At 43.5% G+C, this 22714-nt stretch overlaps 1 protein-coding gene across 1 annotated transcript in view; it reads right to left on the minus strand.

Annotated features, from left to right (window-relative positions):
* The window catches only part of carmil2 (capping protein regulator and myosin 1 linker 2), a 160763-nt gene that overhangs the window by 102993 nt on the left and 35056 nt on the right, over nt 1–22714 (minus strand). The window contains 4 exon segments of the mRNA XM_067997840.1: nt 2443–2513; nt 3640–3737; nt 9086–9207; nt 20489–20548. Of these exon segments, the coding sequence (XP_067853941.1) occupies nt 2443–2513; nt 3640–3737; nt 9086–9207; nt 20489–20548 (351 nt within the window).

A 22714-nucleotide genomic window follows, 5' to 3' on the forward strand; every position in this document is an offset into this window, starting at 1 on the left:
TGAGCTGTCAAACTCAGACAATGAAGCAGTCTGTGCCCACATGCAGCAAGACCTGGACAACATTCAGGCTAGGGCTGATAAGTGGCAAGTAACATTCGTGCTACACAAGCGCCAGGCAATGACCATCTCCAACAAGAGAGAGTCTAACCACCTCCCCTTAACATTCAACGGCATTACCATTGCTGAATTCCCCACCATCAACATCCTGGGGGTCACCATTGACCAGAAACTTAACTGGGCCAGACACATAAATACAGTGGCCACAAGAGCAGGTCAGAGGCTGGGTATTCTGCGGCAAGTGACTCACCTCCTGACTCCCCAAAGCCTTTCCACCATCTACAAGGCACAAGTCAGGAGTGTGATGGAATACTCCCCACTTGCCTGGATGAGTGCAGCTCCAACAACACTGAAGAAGCTCGACACCATCCAGGACAAAGCAGCCTGCTTGATTGGCACCCCATCGACCACCCTAAACATTCATTCCCTCCACCACCGGCGCATTGTGGCTGCAGTGTGTACCATCTACAAGATGCACTACAGCAACTCCCTAAGGCTTCTTTGACAGCACCTCCCAAACCCGTGACCTCTACCACCTAGAAGGACAAGGGCAGCAGGCACATGGGAACAACATTACCTGCACGTTCCCCTCCAAATCACACACCATCCTGACTTGGAAATATATTGCCGTTCCTTCATCGTCGCTGGGTCAAAATCCTGGAACTCCCTACCTAACAGCACTGTGGGAGAACCTTCACCACACAGACTGCAGCGGTTCAAGAAGGCGGCTCACCACCACCTTCTCAAGGGCATTTAGGGATGGGCAATAAATGCTGGCCTTGCCAGCGACGCCCACATCCCAGGAATGAATAAAAAAAACCTGACAATTCACCATCACTCTCAGAGCATTTCCGAATTTGACTTGAGGCAGTGTGTATACTGGGTTGTCAGGAGCAGCCACCAGCAGAGGCAAGGTACTGAGCTGAATGGAGGCAGGAAAAACTTTCTCTCCAGTCCAGTAGTGTGATAGAGAGCAAAGTAAGGTATTGAATGACAAGAATATACATATATATTTGTTGCTGTAGGTCTTTTTGTGAATCAACTAACCATGGGCATGGGCATCTAAGTTATGCTAAATCTTTATAAATCACTGGTTAGGCCTGAGCTGAATATGGTGCTCAATTTGGCACGGCACTTTAGGAAGGATGTCAAGGCCTTAATGGAGAGGAGATTTACTAGAATGATACCAGGGATGAGGGACTTAGTTACGTGGAGAGAGTAGAGTAACTGGGATTGTTCTCCTTAGAGCAGAGAAGGTTATGGGGAGATTTTATACAGGTGTTCAAAATTATGAAGGGTTTTGATAGAGTAAATAGGGAGAAACAGTTTCCACTGGCGGGAGGGGGTCGGTAAATAGAGGTCACAGATTTAAGATCATTGGCAAAAGGATCAGAGGGGAGATAAGAAGAGTTTTTTTTAAGCAGTGAGTTGTTATGATCTGGAATTCATTGCCTGAAAGGGAGGTGAAAGCAGATTCACTAAAGGGACTTGGATATATACTTGAAAAGGAAAGATTTGCAGGGCTATGGCAAAAGAGCAGGGGAGTGGGACTAATTGGAAATCTCTTTCAAAGGGCCGGCACAGGCACAATAGGCCGAATGGCCTTCTTCTGTGCGGTTTGATTCTATGATTCTATGGTTCAAGTACTACGATTGGCCTCACACCCCTAGCCTATGAAGGAGGGGGAAAAAAATCGCAGCCAGGATTCCCGCTCGTCATCTATATCCAGTGAACCCTGCTGAAAAGTAGGGATATTGGGTAATAGTAGATTTGGGCTCATCTGTTATTCCCCTGAAAATCGCCTGATGGCACTCACTGTCTAGGCTCACACATAAGGAATGGCCACTGGAGGGTAGCCAGCATCCATGGAAGCACATCAACAAGAGTACCTTCAGGAGAAAAAGGGAGAAAATGGGGGAATGAATAATATTCAGATAGCAGTCGGTTACAGGAAATAAGTAATTTCTACACCTCATATTGGCTAATATTAATATTTCAATTATTTTTGCTTCCAATATTAACCACCCCTCCCCCCCACCCCCCCCGACTATGGACTGTGCTTTTTCCTTACTACAAGGCCTTGCCCAGCGCCCATCTGTAACAGGCTACAAGAAGTGGTTTGGAAGAGGAGTCTAGGTCGATTCATTCTCCAAGTTTTCCCTATTTCTTGTTCTACAACACCTTCCCTGTTGGTCTGATGGTACAAAACATTGTAGTGGTAGTCACATGCCATACCATTGGTAATATGGTGTTTCCATGTATATGTACCAGCATTTACATTATCACCATTCTCTTCTTTCACAACATGGCTGCTGCATATTTAGCATTCATTTATATAGCTCCAACTAGTTATTTCAGATACACTAGTGCTCAATGCAGACATACCCACTGGATCTCTTCCTTGCAAGGGAACCCATTGTAATCGCACAATGCAGCATAAGTCTCTGAATAGCCACCTGCAAATGAAACAGAAACATGAGACTTGCTGGACTTGCTGGCCAGTCTGCGGTGCAGCACATCAAAGCCCTGGACTGGATGGGCAGCGAATTCATACACCAGTTCCTCCAAGCTGCTGATCTTGACTTTGTCGGTACAGCAACCGTTGGGGCAAAGTTACTGAGCTGAATGGAGGCAGAAATCTCTCCAGCTGTAATAGCTGGGCCGCGCAAAAGGATCGGTTAGGAGTTCAATGGAGGCGGGGAGAATGACCGTTCATTTCTCCCACCCCCACACTCCAGTTGTGGTGACGTGCTGATCTCAGCTGGGTTGTCAGGAGCAGCCCCCCAACAGAGATATGGCACTGAACTGAACGGAAGCAGGGAAAATTTCCTCTCCAGTCCAGTAGTGAAAGGCTGGAGCCCATTAGCATTTAGGCCAAAAAAGAAGCATCGGGAAGGTTGGGACTAACCTGTACCATTATAGAACTTCCAATACCCAAAAGTGGGCTTGACTGTCCAGTGGAGAATAGGAAAGCAAAAATAATGTAATTAGATCTCTTCCAGTCTGTTAAAAGATCTTACTGCTTAGTTCCATTAGATTCTGACAATGTGCACTTTTGAAGAGGAGTTTGAGGTCACGTACTCAGGCTGCTGACCTCTTTGCTCCTCAGTTTCTTCCAATTATGGAGGCACAACCAAGCGGTAACACAAATTGCGTACTTTTATCTATCTCTTCTGTGAAGACGCTCACAGCAAATTGCATTAGGAGGACTTCTTTTTTTTAAAAATCAATTGGTGTTTTCAAGCCTTTATATCAGTAAAATATAATTATAGTGTGTTGCAGCTTTAAAACTTCTACGGCTGGTTTAGGTATTGTCCCTTGCCCTAAGCCTCTCGAGATACAAATACAAAACAAGTGAAGGCTGCCTCTTTTTTGCAATTCAAAAGACAAACTTGACTTTTACGAGGCACCTTCCTGTGTTCTTCGGGACACAATCAAGAGCCGCGTGATCAGTGAGAGTCAATCTACCAGAGTCTGTCTTCTAACTTCTCACAATCTAATCAGATACCTACAATATGATGGGCCTACAATATGGATGCCAGAGCGGTTTGCTCAGCAGAGGAGAGTGGCTCATTTACATACCACATGGCCCCTGATTAGAGTCCGTCCGTTCTTCCAGTGCTGATGTGATTTTTTTGATCCTCTCTTGTAACTCGGGGGAATTCTTCTTGAGTAACTTTCTAAGAAAATTAATTAAAAATGAAGGGATTCATTGTAACAGTTTATATCAACACTTAATCTCATAATTGGTTGCCTTAAAGTGCCTTAATGCTCTGCGAGTTTAATCTTGTCAGATATTGTACATGAAATATTATACATAGAAGAGCAGATGATTACAACACTGTAATTTAATCAAGGTGTCCAGATGTCCTCCTACACTGTGAAAGCAAAGTGCAAGCAGTTTGCAAAAGTCGTTTGAACCTTTAGATTTAAGGTCTTTAATCAATTAGTTTTATCCGTTGTGATTTTAAAAAATGGACTCGCCCCCATTTTCTCCCTTCTCTCTGACTTTCATGCTGAGGTATGGTTCTTGGAATCCCTTCAATACCTTACCGAAATGACCACTCTTCGAGGTAGTTATTTACTGGCGCTGCTGGGTGGTAATGCTCCCAACATGGTGGGGCAAAGCTTACCGCACACATCTGCTCCCAATCCAGCTGATGCCTCTGTTATGGGGCATTACTGAATTCAGGCCCCATGGTATCATACAAATTTTTTTGTACTAGGTCGATCTTCTGTTTGACTCTAGTTCTCAGCTGGGAGATAGGGGCGACGGAGGGGACAGAAATAAGTACGGTAAACAAATCCATTTGAGGACCCAGTGTTGTGTGTACAATTCCTTTTACACCGATTATGCCCCATTAGGAAAGTGGAGCACAAGTGCGGATTATACTATGTAAAGGATAGTATAAGTCAATAATACGTCGAGCTAGAGTCCCATGAAACACCAGGGCACAATGAAAGTGAAGATCATCTCACCACATGTCAGGCACCCCAGGAAATCACTTCCCCTGTTCCTTTTGTATCAAATTTTAAAAAGGACACAAATATAATTATCAGCCAGGCCCCTAAACTCATTGATTCTTCCTCTTGAATGCATTATGGTACCGTTACAACATGCACAGACAACATTAGTTAAGCAAAATTAAGCCATTGCCTAATTTACATCAGTATCAGGCAAAATAATGATTCCTGGTAGAATAAACAATTAAACAAGGGCATCACATAGCCCATGGGCTGCCTGCCTCTCTTCCTCAGTCTTGTCCTTCCCAAATGGCCCTGGAGAAGGGGCACAAGGTGCCCACCGGTATGCTTGAGGCCTTTCCTGACCAGTGGGCACCGCAGGGAATGGTGGGGAAAAAGGAATTGGATAAGGGCTGTTCTTGGGCACAGGTAGCATGATGTGCTATTACCCCGTGCCCAATGACCCCTGCGCAGGCAGGACGCAAGTTTTGGCCAGCCCGAGGACTCACCTGCAATCAGAGTTCTATTCCAGGCCTTGCACGTAGAATCAATGCAATTCGCACTTTCCACCACCGGGGGAGCTCAATCACTTAAAGGGAGGATGTTTCTTAGAAATCTCTTAAAGGTAGCTGGTACCTATTATTTGTTGAAAATAACAGTCTACTGTCTGCACGGAGTCTGAACGGAGATCAGACATCGCACAGGTAAAACACAGATGCAGGTCCCATCCCTATGTTTACACACTGATGAGTTATGTTAAAACATTGAATAAAGGTTGCGCACTCCTAAATCCCACAACCTTCAATCTGCACGCCAGACCTCACCAATCTACCGATCTGAGTTGGTACCAGGCCTGCGAGAGTGCATGCACCAAGGTTCTCTGCTGATGCACTAGAAACCTTGGTGCAAGAGGTGGACAGAAGGAGGGACATCCTATATCCCCGGCGGTGGGGGGGGAAACAAGAGGTCCTCCAGACATATATCGAACAGGCAGTGGGAGGCAGCGGGGGGACGATGTCAATGACAGGCGCACAGCATCATGAACATGGATGCAGTGCAGGAAGAAATTCAATGCTTTGACATGAGTGGTCAAGGTGAGTGAGGTCAACTGTCAAGTGGCGTCTCCTACCAACTGCACCACGCACTACACCCCATATACCAACAAACTCTTTCCACCAGTACTCAACTCTTCCAACCAGATGCTTCCTCTCACTCTTACACATTACCACTTTTGCAAGCCGCCCACCCACAACTCACAGGCCACACACACTGGCAGCTATTCAACCATGACAGGCACATCACCCAGACACACGTCCCGCTTTCTTGCAGGAGAAGGCAGCAAGTGGCAGTGGCATTTAGCCCCTCGAGCCTGTCCCACCATTCAATGAGATCATGGTGGACCTGTGACCTAACTCCATATACCCGCCTTAGCCCCATATCCCTTAATACCCTTGGTTCACAGAAATCTATCAATCTCAGATTTAACATTCACAAGTGAGCAAGCATCAACTGCCATCTGCAGAAGAGCGTTCCAAACATCTCCCACCCTTTACGTGTAGAAGCATTTCCTAACTTCACTCCGGCACATCCTGGCTCTCAATATTAGGCTATGTCCCCACGTCCTAGTATTCAAGTTTAGGAGACCTCCAAAAACAGTTACAAATGTCTCGGCAGTCAGAAGCAATAATCCAGCCACTAACCTGTAAATCCTGCATGGTCTCTTTAAATAGCGCTGGTGGGGGGTCCTCCAGGCACTCTAAGACACGTTCAGATGGTTGGGGTTAAGACTGTGCGTTGAGTTGAGTGTTAAGTCCCAAAATGGTGTCTATCACTTTAAATCATCGTTACACACTGATTGAAGCTATTTTCTCCCTACTTTACATGATTCCAGCATTCGTTATCTGCGCCTGCGCTAACTCCTATACCAAGATGGCGTCCAGCGCATGTCACGCTGGAAACGTGCGTGCGCATCCAAGACGCCATCTTGGATGTCGGAGAGGCCGTGTAGCGCCGAAACAACGGGCACTACAAGGCCCAATTTAGCGCCCAGAGTGTCTAGTGGAAACAGATAACAATGTTATGATTTAGATTTACGAGTTTCATTTTGGTTCTGTTGATATCAGAATTTATCGGTGGGGAGGGGAGGAGCGGTTAAATTGCAAAAATGTGAAACCCGTTGTGAACGGACCTACTTCCGGTTTTACCGTGGCGGGTTGGGGGTGGCAGAGTAACTTGCTCTGGAGAGGCGGGTCAGTGATTTTAATATTTAAATGAGGCTGCGTTGCTCAGATTTTGGCAGCCATTTAAATTTAGCGCTGGCTGGCCGGGTTTCTCGGGGCTCAGGAAACCCGGCGGCTGAAGGGGGGGTGGAAGCTGCCTGCGCCTGTAGGTAAGTGCCTTTCCAGTACTGCGCTTCCCCCGTCCCCTCAAGCAAACCTGCCGCGATCTGCCACCCTCCCCGCGATCTGCTGACCCCCGCACCATGATCTGCTGACCCTCCCCCCCCCGCACCGCGATCTCTCAACCCTCCCCCCACCATCGTTCCCCTCCTCCTCGCTGCCGCACTCTGAGCCCTCCCCCTGCTCCCCTCCACCACCACCACTGACCCACAATCTTCTTGATAGCCAGGGATCGTTCCCAGCTGCCTTCTACCTCTCAATCTGGCCGGCTGCCAGGCAGTAAAAGAAATTCTAATGAGGTCCCGCTGTTAAATTCTGTGCCTTCCCAGTATTTCCGGGTTTTCCGGCCACTGACATTCACCCTCACTCCCTCCCCCCTCCCCCCCGTAAATATCGGGGCCTATGTTTCAATTCTTTTATTAGTTGTGCCTCCTTAAAACAAAGGGACATGAGGACATTTGTCCTTCTGTTGATGATGCTGGGGCAACCCAGAACTATCTTTGTGGATCAATTAAAAAAAGGCGACTGAAGCTGCTCCTTTTCTGGAAATTCAGCATTTAAATAACAAGGTGAATGACATCATCAGACAAGGTTAAACCGCAAAAGGACAATCAGCCAATCAGCCGTCGGGCTGAGCAACAGTATTTATGACCTCTAGTTTTGGTCTCCCCCACAGATGGAAACATTTTCTCCACCTCTACCCTATCAAACCCTTTCATTATCTTTAAGACCTCTATCAGGTCGCCCCTCAGCCTTCTCTTTTCTAGAGAAAAGAGCTCCAGCCTGTTCACCCTTTCCTGTTAAGTATATCCTCTCAGTTCTGGCATCATCCTTGTGAATCTTTTTTTGCACCCTTTCCAATGCCTCTATGTCCTTTCTATATTATGGTGACCAGAACTGTGCACAATACTCCAGGTGTGGTCTAACCAAGGTTCTATACAAGTTTAACATAACTTCTCTGCTTTTCAATTTTATTCCTCCAGAAATGAACCCTAGAGCATGATTTGCCTTTTTTATGGCCTTATTAGCCTGCTTCACTACTTTTAGTGATTTGTGTATCTGTACCCCGAGATTCCTTTGCTCCTCTATCCCGTTTAGACTCTTATTATTCAAGCAGTATGTGGCCTCATTATTCTTCCTACCAAAATGCACCATGTCACACTTGTCTATATTGAGATTCATTTGCCAATTACATGCCCATTCCACCAGTTTATTAATGTCCTCTTGCATTTTGATGCATTCCTTCTTTGTATTAACTACACCTCCCAATTTGATGTCGTCCACAAATTTTGAAGTTGTACTTCCGATTCACGAATCCAAATCGTTAATGTAAATTGTGAGCAAGAGTGGTCCCAGCACCGATCCCTGTGGAACACCACTTCCCACCTTCTGTGAATCTGAGTAACTACCCTTAATCCCTACTCACTGTTTTCGGTTTTGTAGTCAGCTTGCTATCCACCCTACTACCTGCCCCCTGACACTACATGCTCTGACCTTAGCCATGAGTCTACAATGCGGTACCTTATAAGTTGAAGAGATTCAGCTCATCAATCACAAACAAACTGGAAATCTTCGGAGTCATCTGCTTCCCAGAAAGGCCACTGGGCCAATAGGGTGTTCTCCTGAGCAATAGAAGCAGCTCAGTAGGCAGTTCATCCACAATCAGCTGCAAATCCCTTACAATTGCTTGGAGTTTTCATAAGGACATGTTTGCAAATTAGTTAAAATATCCGTGGCTCCAAGTGGAAGTGGCCTGGAGATGTTGGTGCTACGAGGTAGAATCAACAACACCAGAGGATACACAAAACGAACTGGACGTGAAAAACCACATCACCGGCCCATACAAGCAGACTAGCTGTCCACGGCAGCATACACCGGGGGCAGCAGCAGTCTCACATGTGATTGGTTTGCCTCCAGAGCGGCAGCTGCCCACTGCCTCTTGATGTGGCTCTTCATTTCTCCTGCAACAACAGCACTGCTTTCATTTACATCACAGCACTGCTGCCAAAGTCAGGGGGCTCCATCAACCCCAATCCCAACCGTCACTCTGTGTATAGTAAATAGGTTTATAATCAACAGTGTCTGTTCAAACACAGCACGCTATGAAACATGAAACAGGGAAACAAAAGCACAAAATCAAAGCATCTGTTTTGCGGCTGACTTACCCGGGTGATGAATCTGGAAATATTTTTTTGAGTGATGCAGTGACATGACTAACCACCTGCTCCAGATCTTCAAGGGACATGAGTTTCAGAGAGTACGAATTTTTCTCCGTTTCTATGACAATCTGTGGTAAAAGGACAGTTCACTCAATTCCCATTTAATTACTAACCAATTTACCAAGTTCCCTTTTTGTTTTTAAAAGAACTTCATTCTGGGATTTCAGAACACAGGGTCGCAACCAACATAAATGGTCATTTTGCAACTGACTGAGCTGCATGGATTGGATTTGCATAGAGATTAGCTATGTGCTATATCCGTGTTTAATAAACCAATCTTTTTTCAGCTCAGATGGTAAATTTTCAACCATGAAATCTAAAATGCCATCTTCCTATTTACTTCTGAATAATGCACAGTCCCTAATTTATTTCCCTGATTTTCCTAAATTTTTCTCTCCTCTCCTCCTTAAAGCACTGACTCTTTACTGTTGCATGGTCCCACGGTTACTGACTGGGTGCCTTGTCCAAGTAACCATCGTTCTTGTGTGACCCTTGACAATCATAACCATGGAATCTTTTTAGTCTGTATTGCTCAGCTACTCAGTGAATAAACTCACTGGGCTACCGAAGAAACAATACACTCTTTGATCAGTAGCACCCTAGTCACAATAATACATCGATGGGCAATCTATGATTTCAGGCCTGGTCGAAAAAATGCCAGATGTATTTTTTCAAAGAAATAACCAAACATGTCCTACGTACCTTGGAATATTTAATATTCCGAAGCTGCAGGTTAGAGATATTTTAATCGTGTTTTGAGCAGATATTATTATTGTCCAATTTATGTTCCTTCCCTGCATTCAATTTAAAACATTTTAAGTAGCTGCTGTGATGCTTTAGATGGTAACGGCAGTTAAGTAGCTGAGCTACATGTTATAAATTGGATAGCCCAGTGAAGGATCGAACACTAGAGACTGGTCTTCAGTTGCCTTTATTCACAGAATTCCACATTACACATTGCACACCCTAGATAAGCTCTCTTATATATGGATACAAGAGAATGCCAATTGATACACACCACCTGAATACAATTAACACTAATTAATAGAAATCGCATGGATACAATTGACACTACACAGGGTAGGAAGGATCCGGGTTTGATCGCCAGTCTGTGCCGAGTTAACTGATCTCAACTAAAGTTGAAGTAGGGCTGCTATAATTGGTCTCGATGCTCTTGGGCTAGAAAAAAGGAATAAACACAAAAGGGTCAGGATTCCCTAATCCTGACCGCCATCCAGTGACCCCTGCTGGAAAGTGCACACGTGTGGTCATCAAGGAAGAATAGGATAGAGCTTGGCTGTGGAACCCCCATGGGTCAAATACCAGCAAACATTCACCATCTGAACTCATACATGCAGAATGACTACTTGTGTGAGCTACTGGAGGGTGGCTGGACCCATGGATCCGTACCCCAGCAAGGAGTCAATACCTTCGGGGAGAAGAGAAAACTGGTGAAAAAAGGAGTTAAAAAAATCTCCAACATCTTAAATATTGTCCAGTGGAATCAGGATACAATATACTCTCAAGTAAACAAAAATAAATAAGGAACATCAGTCCTTTAATGTTGAATTATCCATGTCCCAAAGAGACCGACAAGGGTCGATTTTATTAATGCTTGTGCATGTCAGAAGATCATGGGGTGTGTGCCCAGGATATGCACTCCCAGCAAGCGAGCCTTCTTCCGTTCCCAGCAAGCGAAAGAAGTGCAATTTTGTAAAATCAGCCCTATAGTATACCACCAACACCTTAACATCATATGAATTTTCATATATTTGTAACCCCTAATCAAAGAATTTTAACAAGACATCAATTTGGATGAAAATTATTGCAGAACAAACTGTGCTTTTGCTATAAGTTCAAGCACAGTGCTTCAAAAGATCGAAGGAGTGAGAACTAAGTAAAATTAGTGGTTATGCAAAGCAGTGTGACGCATGTCTGCCCAAGAGGTAATGAGTCTGTTTTCCATTGTGCAACAGTGATAACATCTTTTGACCTGAGCACATTATTTCGTGGTACATTTCAGATTGAGGCCAACATGCATATGTTGCCATTTTAGTGGTTTTGCTGCAACATAATTGTCATTCTGCTCAATGGACGTCATCTTTAACTTTTTGTTTTACAATTTTTTTTGTCGCTTATAATTCTCAAATGGTACTTTAACAGGTTAGTATTTCAGCTTAAAGGGGCACATTTATTTGGCTTTTTTTTCTTTTTCTTTGCCAATTTTTCTCCCCTCCCTGAGGGCATTGACTCCTTGGTTGGGTACAGTTCAGTGCACTCCAGGCGCCCTCTGATATCTTATCCGAATGGCCATTATTTATGTGTGAACTTTCAGAGTGCATCAGCAGGCTATTCCATCGTGAGGTGGACGGGGATCACAGCCAGGCTCAACCCCATCCTCAACCCAATGTGCGTACATCGGCACTTCCCAACAGGGGGCTGGTGAATAACAATTGGAAGCAGAAACTCAGGCTGCTTTTTTCCTTTATTAAAGTACAGGCACTGAGGCCAATTATAGCCACTCTGGCTGAGATCGGCCGACTCAGCACAGACCAGGTTCGAACTTGGCACTTTCCTAGTCTGTATGACTCAGCTGCTGGCTCGGAGCTGCTGACTGTAGTGTCCCTAGTACCCACCCAGCTAAAATTGGTTAATTCAGCACAGACTGGGGACTGAACCTGGGACCAGAATTCCATTTTTTAAAAATTGCAAGCGAAGAAGAGCTGTGCATTATTTTCATCCATCGTGCACAAGTGGGGCATTTCAACGTGATTTATTTAATTGGATTGTGCGTTTACAAACAAATCAGAAAAGGTTTGCCGAAACCGTTTTCACAAAGATAGTGCTCCTTTAAACAAAGAATATGCCAGTCAGCGTTTTGATAAAATATTTATCACATTGTGTAGCATGTTCAGGCACCTTTTATTACTCACATTTGTATGTTTTCACCTGAAAATATTGGTGTCCATTAGTGTTATAACATTAACCAGTAGAAGTATGATTTTTATTTAAGAACATCATAATTTTTAGGAGTAAGAATAGGAACTCAGGCCTAATTAAGCCCATTCCTTTTTCGCATATTAGCCCAACGTTCTCCTTCAATCTCTTCTCTTATTGTTTCTGCAACCCATTTTTACAGTTTGCTTCAGTAACCTTCCCTGATAATTTATTTTACAGCACTAATACCTATGGGTGAAAAGGTTCTGCCTTTCCTTCTTACTCCTAACTCCCTAATTTCTCACTTATGCCCCCTGATGTTTCACCCTTTCACCACACTGACCAACTGGCCTTGATCAATTTTGTCAATTTGTTTCTTAAATCTTGATAACTTAAATTAGCTAATTTCAAAGTCTCTCTTCCAAAAAAAAATCCAGCTTCTTTAATCTTTCCTCATAACTCAAAATTCCTGACAGATGGAATCATCTTGGTTGTTTGCCTCTGTACCCACCAGAGGACAATAAAATCCTTCCATCGATCTAGGGGTAACTATTGATCACTTATTAAAGGTGTACACATAGTGTGATGTGGCTGCAGAGAAAGAAAGTAGGATTTTAGGTTGTATAGCTAAAAACTTTAACTATGAAAAAAAGCTGGGGCACGATACTTAAGACTATATAAAGGTTTTGGTATGTCCACATTTTGGAGCATAGTGTCCGGTTTTTGTTCCCGCACTTGAAGGATATCGAGGCTCTGGAGAGATGCAGAGGAAGGTGACCAGAATGATACCTAGTCTAACGGCTGTTAGTTATGAGGATAGGCTCCAAGTGTTAAGAGTTATTTACTTTAGAGAAATAAAGGCTTCAAGGTGACATAACTAAAGTTTGTAAAATGATGAAAGGATTGGACTATGTCAAATTAGACAGGTTATTTGTGAAGGATGGGGATGGTAAGATTAAAGGGTAGGCATATAAAATACATAGGAAAAGAGTTAGGTTAGATGCCAGGTAGTATTCTTTTTGTAGAGTCATTGCCCTCTGTAACAGACTACCTGAAAGGGTATGGATTTGCTGCAGTCCTCTAAAAGGGAACTTTCAGGTTCGTAAATGAAGAAGAAATTTCCAGTTATACATACTAAATTGCTGGTTATGAGAAGTTATGGGCTATCATGGTCTTCTGGTGCTTTGCTTGATGCCTTACGAAGTGGGATAGACCTTGTCCAGAATTGGCTGAAGGGTTTTTTCTGGGGTTTTTTGACTCTCCTAGGGAATTTTATGTGTCTAGGAAAAGGACAATGGGGTTAATTTTGGATTGCTGTAGCAAAGAGCAACCACAGACAGTGGTCGAACAGTCTGCCTCTGTGCATTAAACCGGGTACGGTAGCATAGTGGTTATGTTACTGGACTAGTAATCCAAAGGCCTAGACTAATAATCAGGAGTTCATGAGTTCAAATCCCACCATGACAGCTGGGGAAATTTAAATTCAATTAATTAAACAAAAAAAAATCTATAATAAAAACAAACTAGTATCAGTAATGGTGGCCATGAAACTAACGGATTGACATAAAAACCCATCTGGTTCACTAATGCCCTTTAGGGAAGGAAATCTGCTCTTACATGGTCTGGCCTACATGTAACACCAGACCCACAGCAATGTGGCTGATTCTTAATCACCCTCTGAAATGGCCTAGCAAGCCACTCAGTTGTACAATCTCGCTACAAAAAGTCATAATAAGAATAAAACCGACGGACCACTAGGCACCGGACACGACAAAGGCAAACCAAGCCCAGTTGACCCTGCAAAGTCCTCCTCACTAACCTCTGGGGTCTTATGCCAAAAGTGGGCGAGCTGTTCCGTGATCAGTCAAGCAACAGCCTAATATAGCCATATTCACAGAATCATACCTTTCAGCCATTGGCAGGACAGACCCACCAGAGGTGGCGGTACAGTGTTGTACAGTCAGGGGGGAGTGGCCCTGGGAGTCCTCAACATTGACTCCGGACCCTATGAAATCTCATGGCAAGGAAACCTCCTGCTGATTACCATCTACTGCCCTCCCTCAGCTGATGAATCAGTCCTCTTCCATGTTAGGAAGCACTGAGGAACAGCAAGGGTACAGAATTTACTCTGGGTGGGGGACTTCAATATCCATCACCAATAGTGGCTCAGTAGCATGACTGCTGGCCGAGTCCTGAAGGACATAGCTGCCAGACTGGCCCTGCGGCAGGTGTGTGAGCGAACCAACATGAGGGAAAAACCTACTTGACTTCGTCCTCACCAATCTACCTTGTCGCAGATGCATCTTTGCATGACAGTATTGGTAGGAGTGACCACCGCACAGTCCTTGCGGACGAAGTCCCGTCTTCACACTGAGGACACCATCCAACGTGTTGTGTGGCGCTACCGCCATGCTAAATGGGATAGATTCAGAACAGACCTAGCAGCTCAAAACTGGGCACCCAAGAGATACTGTGGGCCATCAGCAGCAGCAGAATTGTATTCCAGCACAATCTGTAACCTCATGACCTGGCATATTCCTCACTCTACCATTACCAACAAGTCAGGGGATCAACCCTGGTTCAATGAAGATTGTAGAAGAGCATACCAGAAGCAGCACCAGGCGTACCTAAAAATGAGGTGCCAACCTGGTGAAGCTACAATTCAGGACTACATGCATGCTAAACAGCGGAAGCAACATGCTATAGACAGAGCTAAGCGATTCCATGCCAACGGATCAGATCGAAGCTCTGCAGTCCCGCCACATCCAGTCGTGAATGGTGGTGGACAATTAAGCAACTAACAGGAGGAGAAGGCTCCGTGAAAATCCCCATCCTCAATGATGGCGGAGTCCAGCACGTGAGTGCAAAAGACAAGGCTGAAGCGTTTGCAACCAGCTTCACCCAGAAGTGCCGAGTGGATGATCCATCTCGATCTCCTCCCGATATCCCCACCGTGACAGAAGCCAGTCTTCAGCCAATTTGATTCACTCCACGTGATATCAAGAAACGGCTGAGTGCACTGGATACAGCTAAGGCTATGGGCCCCAACAAAATCCTGGCTGTAGTGCTGAAGACTTGTTCTCCAGAACTAGCCTCGCTTCTAGCCAAGCTGTTCCAGTACAGCTACAACACTGGCATCTACCCAACAATTTGGAAAATTGCCCAGGTATGTCCTGTCCACAAAAAGCAGGACAAATCCAATCCGCCCAATTACTGCCCCATCAGTCTACTCTCAATCATCAGCAAAGTGATGGAAGGTGTTGTCGACAGTGGTATCAAGCGGCACTTACTCACCAATAACCTGCTCACCGTTGCTCAGTTTGGGTTCCGCCAGGACCACTCGGCTCCAGACCTCATTACAGCCTTGGTCCAAACATGGACAAAAGAGCTGAATTCCAGAGGTGAGGTAAGAGTGACTGTCCTTGCCATCAAGGCAGCATTTAACTGGGCGTGGCACCAAGGAGCCCTAGTAAAATTGAAGTCAATGGGAATCAGGGGGGAAACTCTCCAGTGGCTTGAGTCATAAAGGAAGATGGTAGTGGTTGTTGGAGGACAATCATCTCAGCCCCAGGACATTGCTTCAGGTATTCCTCAGGGCAGTGTACTTGGCCCAACCATCTTCAGCTGCTTCATCAAATGACCTTCCCTCCATCATAAGGTTAGAAGTGGGGCTATTCGCTGATGATTGCACAATGTTCAGTTCCATTCGTAACCCCTCAGATAATGAAGCAGTCCATGCCCGCATGCAGCAGGACCTGGACAACATCCAGGCTTGGGCTGATAAGTGGCAAGTAACATTCCACTACACAAGTGCCAGGCAATGACCATCTCCAACAAGAGAGAGTCTAACCACCTCCCCTTGACATTCAACGGCATTATCATCGCTGAATCCCCCACCATCAACATCTTGGGGGTCACTATTGAACAGAAACTTAACTGGACCAGCCACACAAATATGTGACTACAAGAGCAGGTCAGAGGCTGGATACTCTGCAGCGAGTGACTCACCTCCTGACTCCCCAAAGCCTTTCCACCATCTACAAGGCACAAGTCAGGAGTGTGATGGAATACTCACCACTTGCCTGGATGAGTGCAGCTCCAACAACATTCAAGAAGCTCGACACCATCCAGGACAAAGCAGCCTGCTTGATTGGCACCCCATCCACCACCCTAAACATTCACTCCCTTCACCACCGGCGCACTGTGGCTGCAGTGTGTACCATCTACAAGGTGTACTGCAGCAACTCGCCAAGGCTTCTTCAACAGCACCTCCCAAACCCGTGACCTCTACCACCTAGAAGGACAAGAGCAGCAGGCACATGGGAACACCACCACCTGCATGTTCCCTCCAAGTCACACACCATCCCAATTTGGAAATATATCACCGTTCCTTCATCATCGCTGGGTTAAAATCCTGGAACTCCCTGCCTAACAGCACTGTGGGAGAACCTTCACCACACGGACTGCAGCGGTTCAAGAAGGCAGCTCACCATCATCTTCTCGAGGGCAATTAGGAGTGGGCAATAAATGCTGGCTTTGCCAGCGACGCCCACATCCCATGAACAAATAAAAAAAATCTATGTTTCTACAAAATCTGGTTATGTTGATTCTCATTATTGATCCTTGCCTACTAATTTTGTATCAGCTTACTGTGCTCTTCTCCAAGACATCAATATATATATTAGGCCTGAAAGTCTGCAGGCTGTTGTGCCCTGCTATTGACCTCTGTTGCTGACTCCGTCGAATTATGTGGGGTTAGGGAAAAGTCCCTTGATTTGGAGGCCATTACTGGGTGCCTGCACTACTAAGGCCACATCCAAGACATCTACCTGCTAAGTATGCTACACATTGTGGGCTAAAACCTGGAGTATTGGAGGAATACTAGTAATTAGCCCTTCCAACATACTCCTGCCAGAATTACAGATTCTTGATCCCACTAAAAATAGCAAGGGTTGCAAGACCAATCCCTGGGGCACTAATAATCTCCTACCAGCCTCAAAAACTTCCACTTACAGGCACGCCATGTTTACTATTTTAGGAAAATTTTCAATCCAGTGCTATACTTTACCTGCTATTATTCATTCCTTACCTTAGGCATTAATCATTGACTTCTGCAAGTGCTATAAATAGACAATGCATTATAAAGAGCTGGGGGTGGGATTTGATTTATAGCCTATATGTGGGCTGAGCTAATATAACTAATGAGTAGCTAGGTATGGATAAGAGTGTTTACACATTCTGAACATTCTCCTCAGAACTAATTAAAGAAAATGTAGCTCTCGTACTTAGAATGTGATGGTATCACCATGAACTGTGAAAACACATTGAACGAAGACATTTCAACCCTCAGCATGGTTTACTCGCCCAGCTCCGTGGGCCTAAAATCGGTGAATTACACCATCGGCTGGTACTCCTGTTCTGGCCCATTTTTGAAATTTGACCGAGTTGTGCCTGCAACTGTGCCAATCGTCGGTCAGCTGCTGGCTTTTAATTGGGTAATAAAATGGATGTTGGAAATGGTTTAAGACTTAGCTTTTTTTTAAAAAATGTAGAAAAAAGTAAATTAAATAGAAAAATGTAAAAGTACAGTTAAAATAAAAATAGAAGAGCGAGAATATGGGACCAAAGGAAAGCACGGCACAAAGTAAAGGATTTAAATTTGTTATTTAAATATTTTTATTTTATTTTAAATGTTGCATACTTTGTTATGACACTCATTAGGCCAGGAAAGTTCTAAGTTCTAGTCTTGTTTATGCTGAGTTTGCTGATCTCAGCTAAGGGAGCAGTAGGGCTACTGTAATTGGTCTCAATACCCTTGGGCTGGGGAGAAACTGGCCAGGGGTCCTGTTGCAGATTGTTATCCAGCAACTCCTCATGGAAGTTCATGGGCATGGATGTTAAGTGAGAACAGGATCAGGATCAGGCTCAGCTGTGATGGTCCATGTAGTTGAATAGCTGGCTGGCATGGCCAAGGTTCACACATGAATAATGGCCAGGTAAAGAAGGTACTGGAGAACCAGCAGCATCCTTAAAACTGTACCCCAGCAAGACATCAATATCTTTAAGAGAAAACCGGAAGGGAAGGGACAAAATGTGCAAGACAGTTCTTATTTGAAATTATACTTGTGTCTTTTTTTGTTGTATATATGATTAATAACACTGCAATAAAGTTACTACTGACATTTTAATAATGTTACTACTATAATATTAGTGTTTGTTTCATATCACAGTAAGCTGAAAACCTAGCAAATCCACTGGCCAGGGATTCTGGTATTTCTCCAGATCAGCCAGCAGTCTAAGGGTAAAATCACCAAATGCCAACTCCTTCCATTGCATTTCTATAGCATATGGTACTTTATGATTTCACTATACTCCATGATACTTACATCGGCTTCAAGTCCACTCTGATTTATTATTTTAAACTCATTTACTTATCTGAAATAACCGATTCTATTTGCATCCACAAAACATTCCGAGGAGCCATTGGAGTTGATATTTGTATGAAGTTTCGTGTATTTTTGACCAGGTCCATCCTTTGGATGGATAACATATGCAACAGATCCCTGATGTGTATCCTTGATTTATCCATTTTCAGTGTCCACTTTGAGCCAATTTCACATTTTCAATTACTCTCCAAACATTGATAGAATTTTCATACTTGCTGAATGGGATTATTTCAGGGCAATGAAAGTAAAACTCAATTAAATGTACTAAGATATCTACTCTACTTTTAAATGATATTATTTCATTCAAAATGTCATATGTACTATAAAAAATATGGATGGTAAAAAATGAATGTCATTTAACATCACAATTTCTATGGCATCTATAAAGTATTTAAAGTTTGCTCTTGTCATTTAAACTCCTGGAACAAATAGCAGCCTTCGTCATCGGTGTTCCAAAAATAAGTTTGTGGTCTTGTCTGTGCTGTTGGGTAGACGTGCTGCAGGAAAAGGAAGGGAGGGGAGGCACTTCACCACCTAGTGGTCAGTTAGAGTATAGTGCCCCACTGGGTCTCCTAATTCAGAATCTATTTTACCGACTGAACTCATTACGCTGTTGCTTTCTCCAAACTCTAAATTGGCTCAGTCATGGTTATCAGAATATTGCTCATACCAACTATACCCAGCTCTAATGCGACATGACTACGCACACCACTATGCACTGTGGGATCTACACAGGAGGCCCAATCTAATTGATTTTTTTCTGTCAGTTACATTCTTCTCTTCAAAAATTTCAGGAACATGAAAATGGCTACAGCAGCAAAGCTAAGTTTTGGATGGCCTCTCATTTGATGCGATCGGTATTAGCAGCAATTGTAGTTTCCTCCAGATTTGCGGCTGTAGTAACATTTTGCCTGTCATCCAGGTTTATCCCACAATGCAGCATCATTAAACATACAACGTAATCATAAAGTAGGGATTCCTGATTAAAAAAAACTAGACAAGGCGGTAAACAGTTTACAAGGCCACCTGTAAATTGCAATAATGAATATCATAGTAGGTGAATGGAACTGTACTGCAGCCCACAGATAGATCTTTGTAATTATCTGTCAATATAACATTTGACATTAGCATTTAAACATAAAAGTGGACTCTTTTACCTGTCACAGTTTCTAGACTGCTGCAACCTTTCTCTTGTATTCTCAAAGAGCTTTACACATTATACAAATGAAGTCAGTCTGCGCTTTCACGTTAAATTTATTTACACGTATCAGAGAAGGTCCTTTTTATGCAATGTTTCTAACAGTAACATGCAAATTCTCTTCCTTTATTAATAGCACTCTCAACTATCTAAACCCAGAATGTGTGAAAACTGCCAGCTTTGCAGAGAGATTATCCTGAGCATGTGAGGTTGTTGGGTTGAATGTTGACTGGGGAAATTCAGCAAATAGGAACAGCAGCAATTTTTGTGGCTCAGAACATCATCTTATAGTAAAACGTTCCAAGTGCTGAGCCCAATCCCAGCAGGAGGTCATATTTATCCTACTGCATGTACCATATCATATTTCATTTTAATGAGGGGTTATCTTTGACAGTTCTAAATTAAAGCAGCAAAAATGTATTCTTTCTATCCTTAGCAACAATGTGTACCAAAAAAAGGTTGCAAGCAATGTTAACCAAAACATTCAGCAAACATCTTCTCATAATGTTTCACAACTCTGATGGAAGATGCAATTAAAAACAAGATAGCAAACGGTTCACATAGAGGTCATTTGCTAACTCTTACATAAAGTGCATTGCACCTTCTGAGTACTGACAAAAAAATCTGGTCTTATTTTAGCACCTTTATGTCTCATTTCTTATAGCAATGTGTTTATTTAATGCAAATATGTTACTGCACTTAAAAACCACTTTGATGTTAATAGGGGGCATACTTAGCAACATCCTACATAATGATTAATGTGCTTACCTGATTGTGGTCGTCAGCATTGATTGCGTTGATCTCCAAGTAATTGAAAGAACTTTCCACCTGGAATCAGAGGCAAATGCATGAATGTTTAGAACTGAGGACAGGGTACATCAGAAATAGAGGAAGGCATGTCGACCACATCCATGAGAAATAGAAGTAACAGCTCATCATTGGCGAGCAGGGATGTTAATGGTTCATTCTTGCGTTGGTGGACTAGAGTATCTATCAGATCAGCTACCTGGATTTTACAACCACCAACACTACCACCTCATACTCATAACTGATAGAGATTGGGATTGACTTTGTGTGTAAAAATAACTAAACAAATTTAGAATACGGTCATTTGGTTATAAAAATAACATTGCCTTATGGCATCATATTTGTATTTGACACACGTACATAAAATACCGAAGGGAGGGGGAGAGGAAAAAAGGATTACATTATTTACCGGACTTCCTCAAAACAGAAATAACAGGTTACTACCACACAATTTTGGATGCATTGCGAGGGAAAGTATGGGGTCAATTTTTATCGTGGGTGATTTTCGGGCGGGCAGTGGGGCAGGGCAATCAGGCCGCTCGCCCGGTGTCATCGTTCTGAGGGCTGTATCATCTTGATGGTTGAGTTTCAGTTACATTTCATTGAAGAACTGCCTACAGGTTTCCAGCGTTTGGAGAGTGGGATTTGCAGCAGGCGCAATGTCCATTTAAAGAATAAATGCACCTCTTAAAGCGAGATGTCATTCAATCCTATGGAAATCTGTGCTGTAACAGGGCGGTTTCTTGACAGGAACATGGCACAGGTGTAAGGAAAGGATTAATCTTACTGACTTGAAGTCTGTTAATGTACTACTGCTATTGATTTTTCTTTATATTGTAGTAATGTTAGCCTATAGCCTTTGTTAAGCAGGAAATATGATTCAATTTCAAAGTAGTGAACATGGAACTTTTGAAGTGAGACTGACCCTACTTTACTGGTAGGTTTGAATATAAAGTAATCACCTACTTAATAAGGGAACTTAATTAAAGACGTATTGAATACTAGTTCTTAAGTTTCAGGGAGATTGTAATAACTGACAATGGGTGCAATGACAAGTTAGTCCTGCAAAAGGAAAACATCTTTTTAATTGGGGTTTCTGTAGAAGGGGGGAATGAGCTGGTGCAGTGACTAGGAAGGAAGTGACTAGTGGTCTCCCATAAGGATCTGTGCTGGGATCTCAACTATTCACTATATTAATGACTTAGATAACACAATAGAGAGCCCGATATCCAAGTTTGCCGATGACACCAAGATTGGTGGCATAGTAAGTAGTGCAGACGGGAGCATAAAATTACAAAGGCACATTGACAGATTAAGTGAGTGGGAAAAACTGTGGCAGATGGATTTCATCAGGTTAGTGGGAGGTCATCCATTTTGGTGGAACAAGCTCGAGGGGCCATATGGCCTACGCCTGCTCCTATTTCCTATTTCTTATGGACCAAAAAAGGATAAATCCAAGTATTTTTTAAATGGTGAAAAGCTAGGAACAGTGGAAGTCCAAAGAGATTATGGAATCCATGTACACAGATCACTAAAATGTAGTGGTCAGGCACAAAAAATAATCAAAAAAGCTAAAGGAATGTTAGCCTTTATACCTAGAGGCTAGAATATAAAGGAGAGGGAGTATTGTTACAGCTATACAACGCCCTGGTTAGACCACATCTGGAGTACTGTGTACAGTTCTGGGCACCACACCTTAGAAAGGATATACTGGCCTTGGAAGGAGTGCAGCGCAGATTCACCAGAATGTTACTAGGGCTCCGAGGATTAAATTGAGGTGAGATTACGTAAATTAGGCTTGTATTTCTTGGAGTATAGATAGTTAAGGGATGATTTGAATGAAGTTTTTAGGATTTTGAAAGGAATTGATAGGGTAGATAGAGATATCCTCTGGTGGGGGAGTCTAGGACATGAGAACCTTAAAATCAGAGCCAGGCCATTCAGGAGAAGTTAGGAAACACTTCTTCATGCAAAAGGTGGTAGAAGTGTGGAACTCTCTCCCACAAAGGGCAGTAGATGCTAGCTCAATAAATAATTTTAAATCCAAGATCGATCGATTTTTGCTAGCCTTGGTTATTGAGGATTGAGGGATATGGAGCCAAAGCGGGTAAATGGAGTTAGGATACAGATCAGCCATGATCTCATTGAATTGCAGAACAGGTTCGAGGGGCTGAATGGCCTACTTCT

Source organism: Heptranchias perlo, chromosome 16 (genome assembly GCF_035084215.1).
Source record: "Heptranchias perlo isolate sHepPer1 chromosome 16, sHepPer1.hap1, whole genome shotgun sequence".
Lineage (NCBI taxonomy): Eukaryota > Metazoa > Chordata > Chondrichthyes > Hexanchiformes > Hexanchidae > Heptranchias > Heptranchias perlo.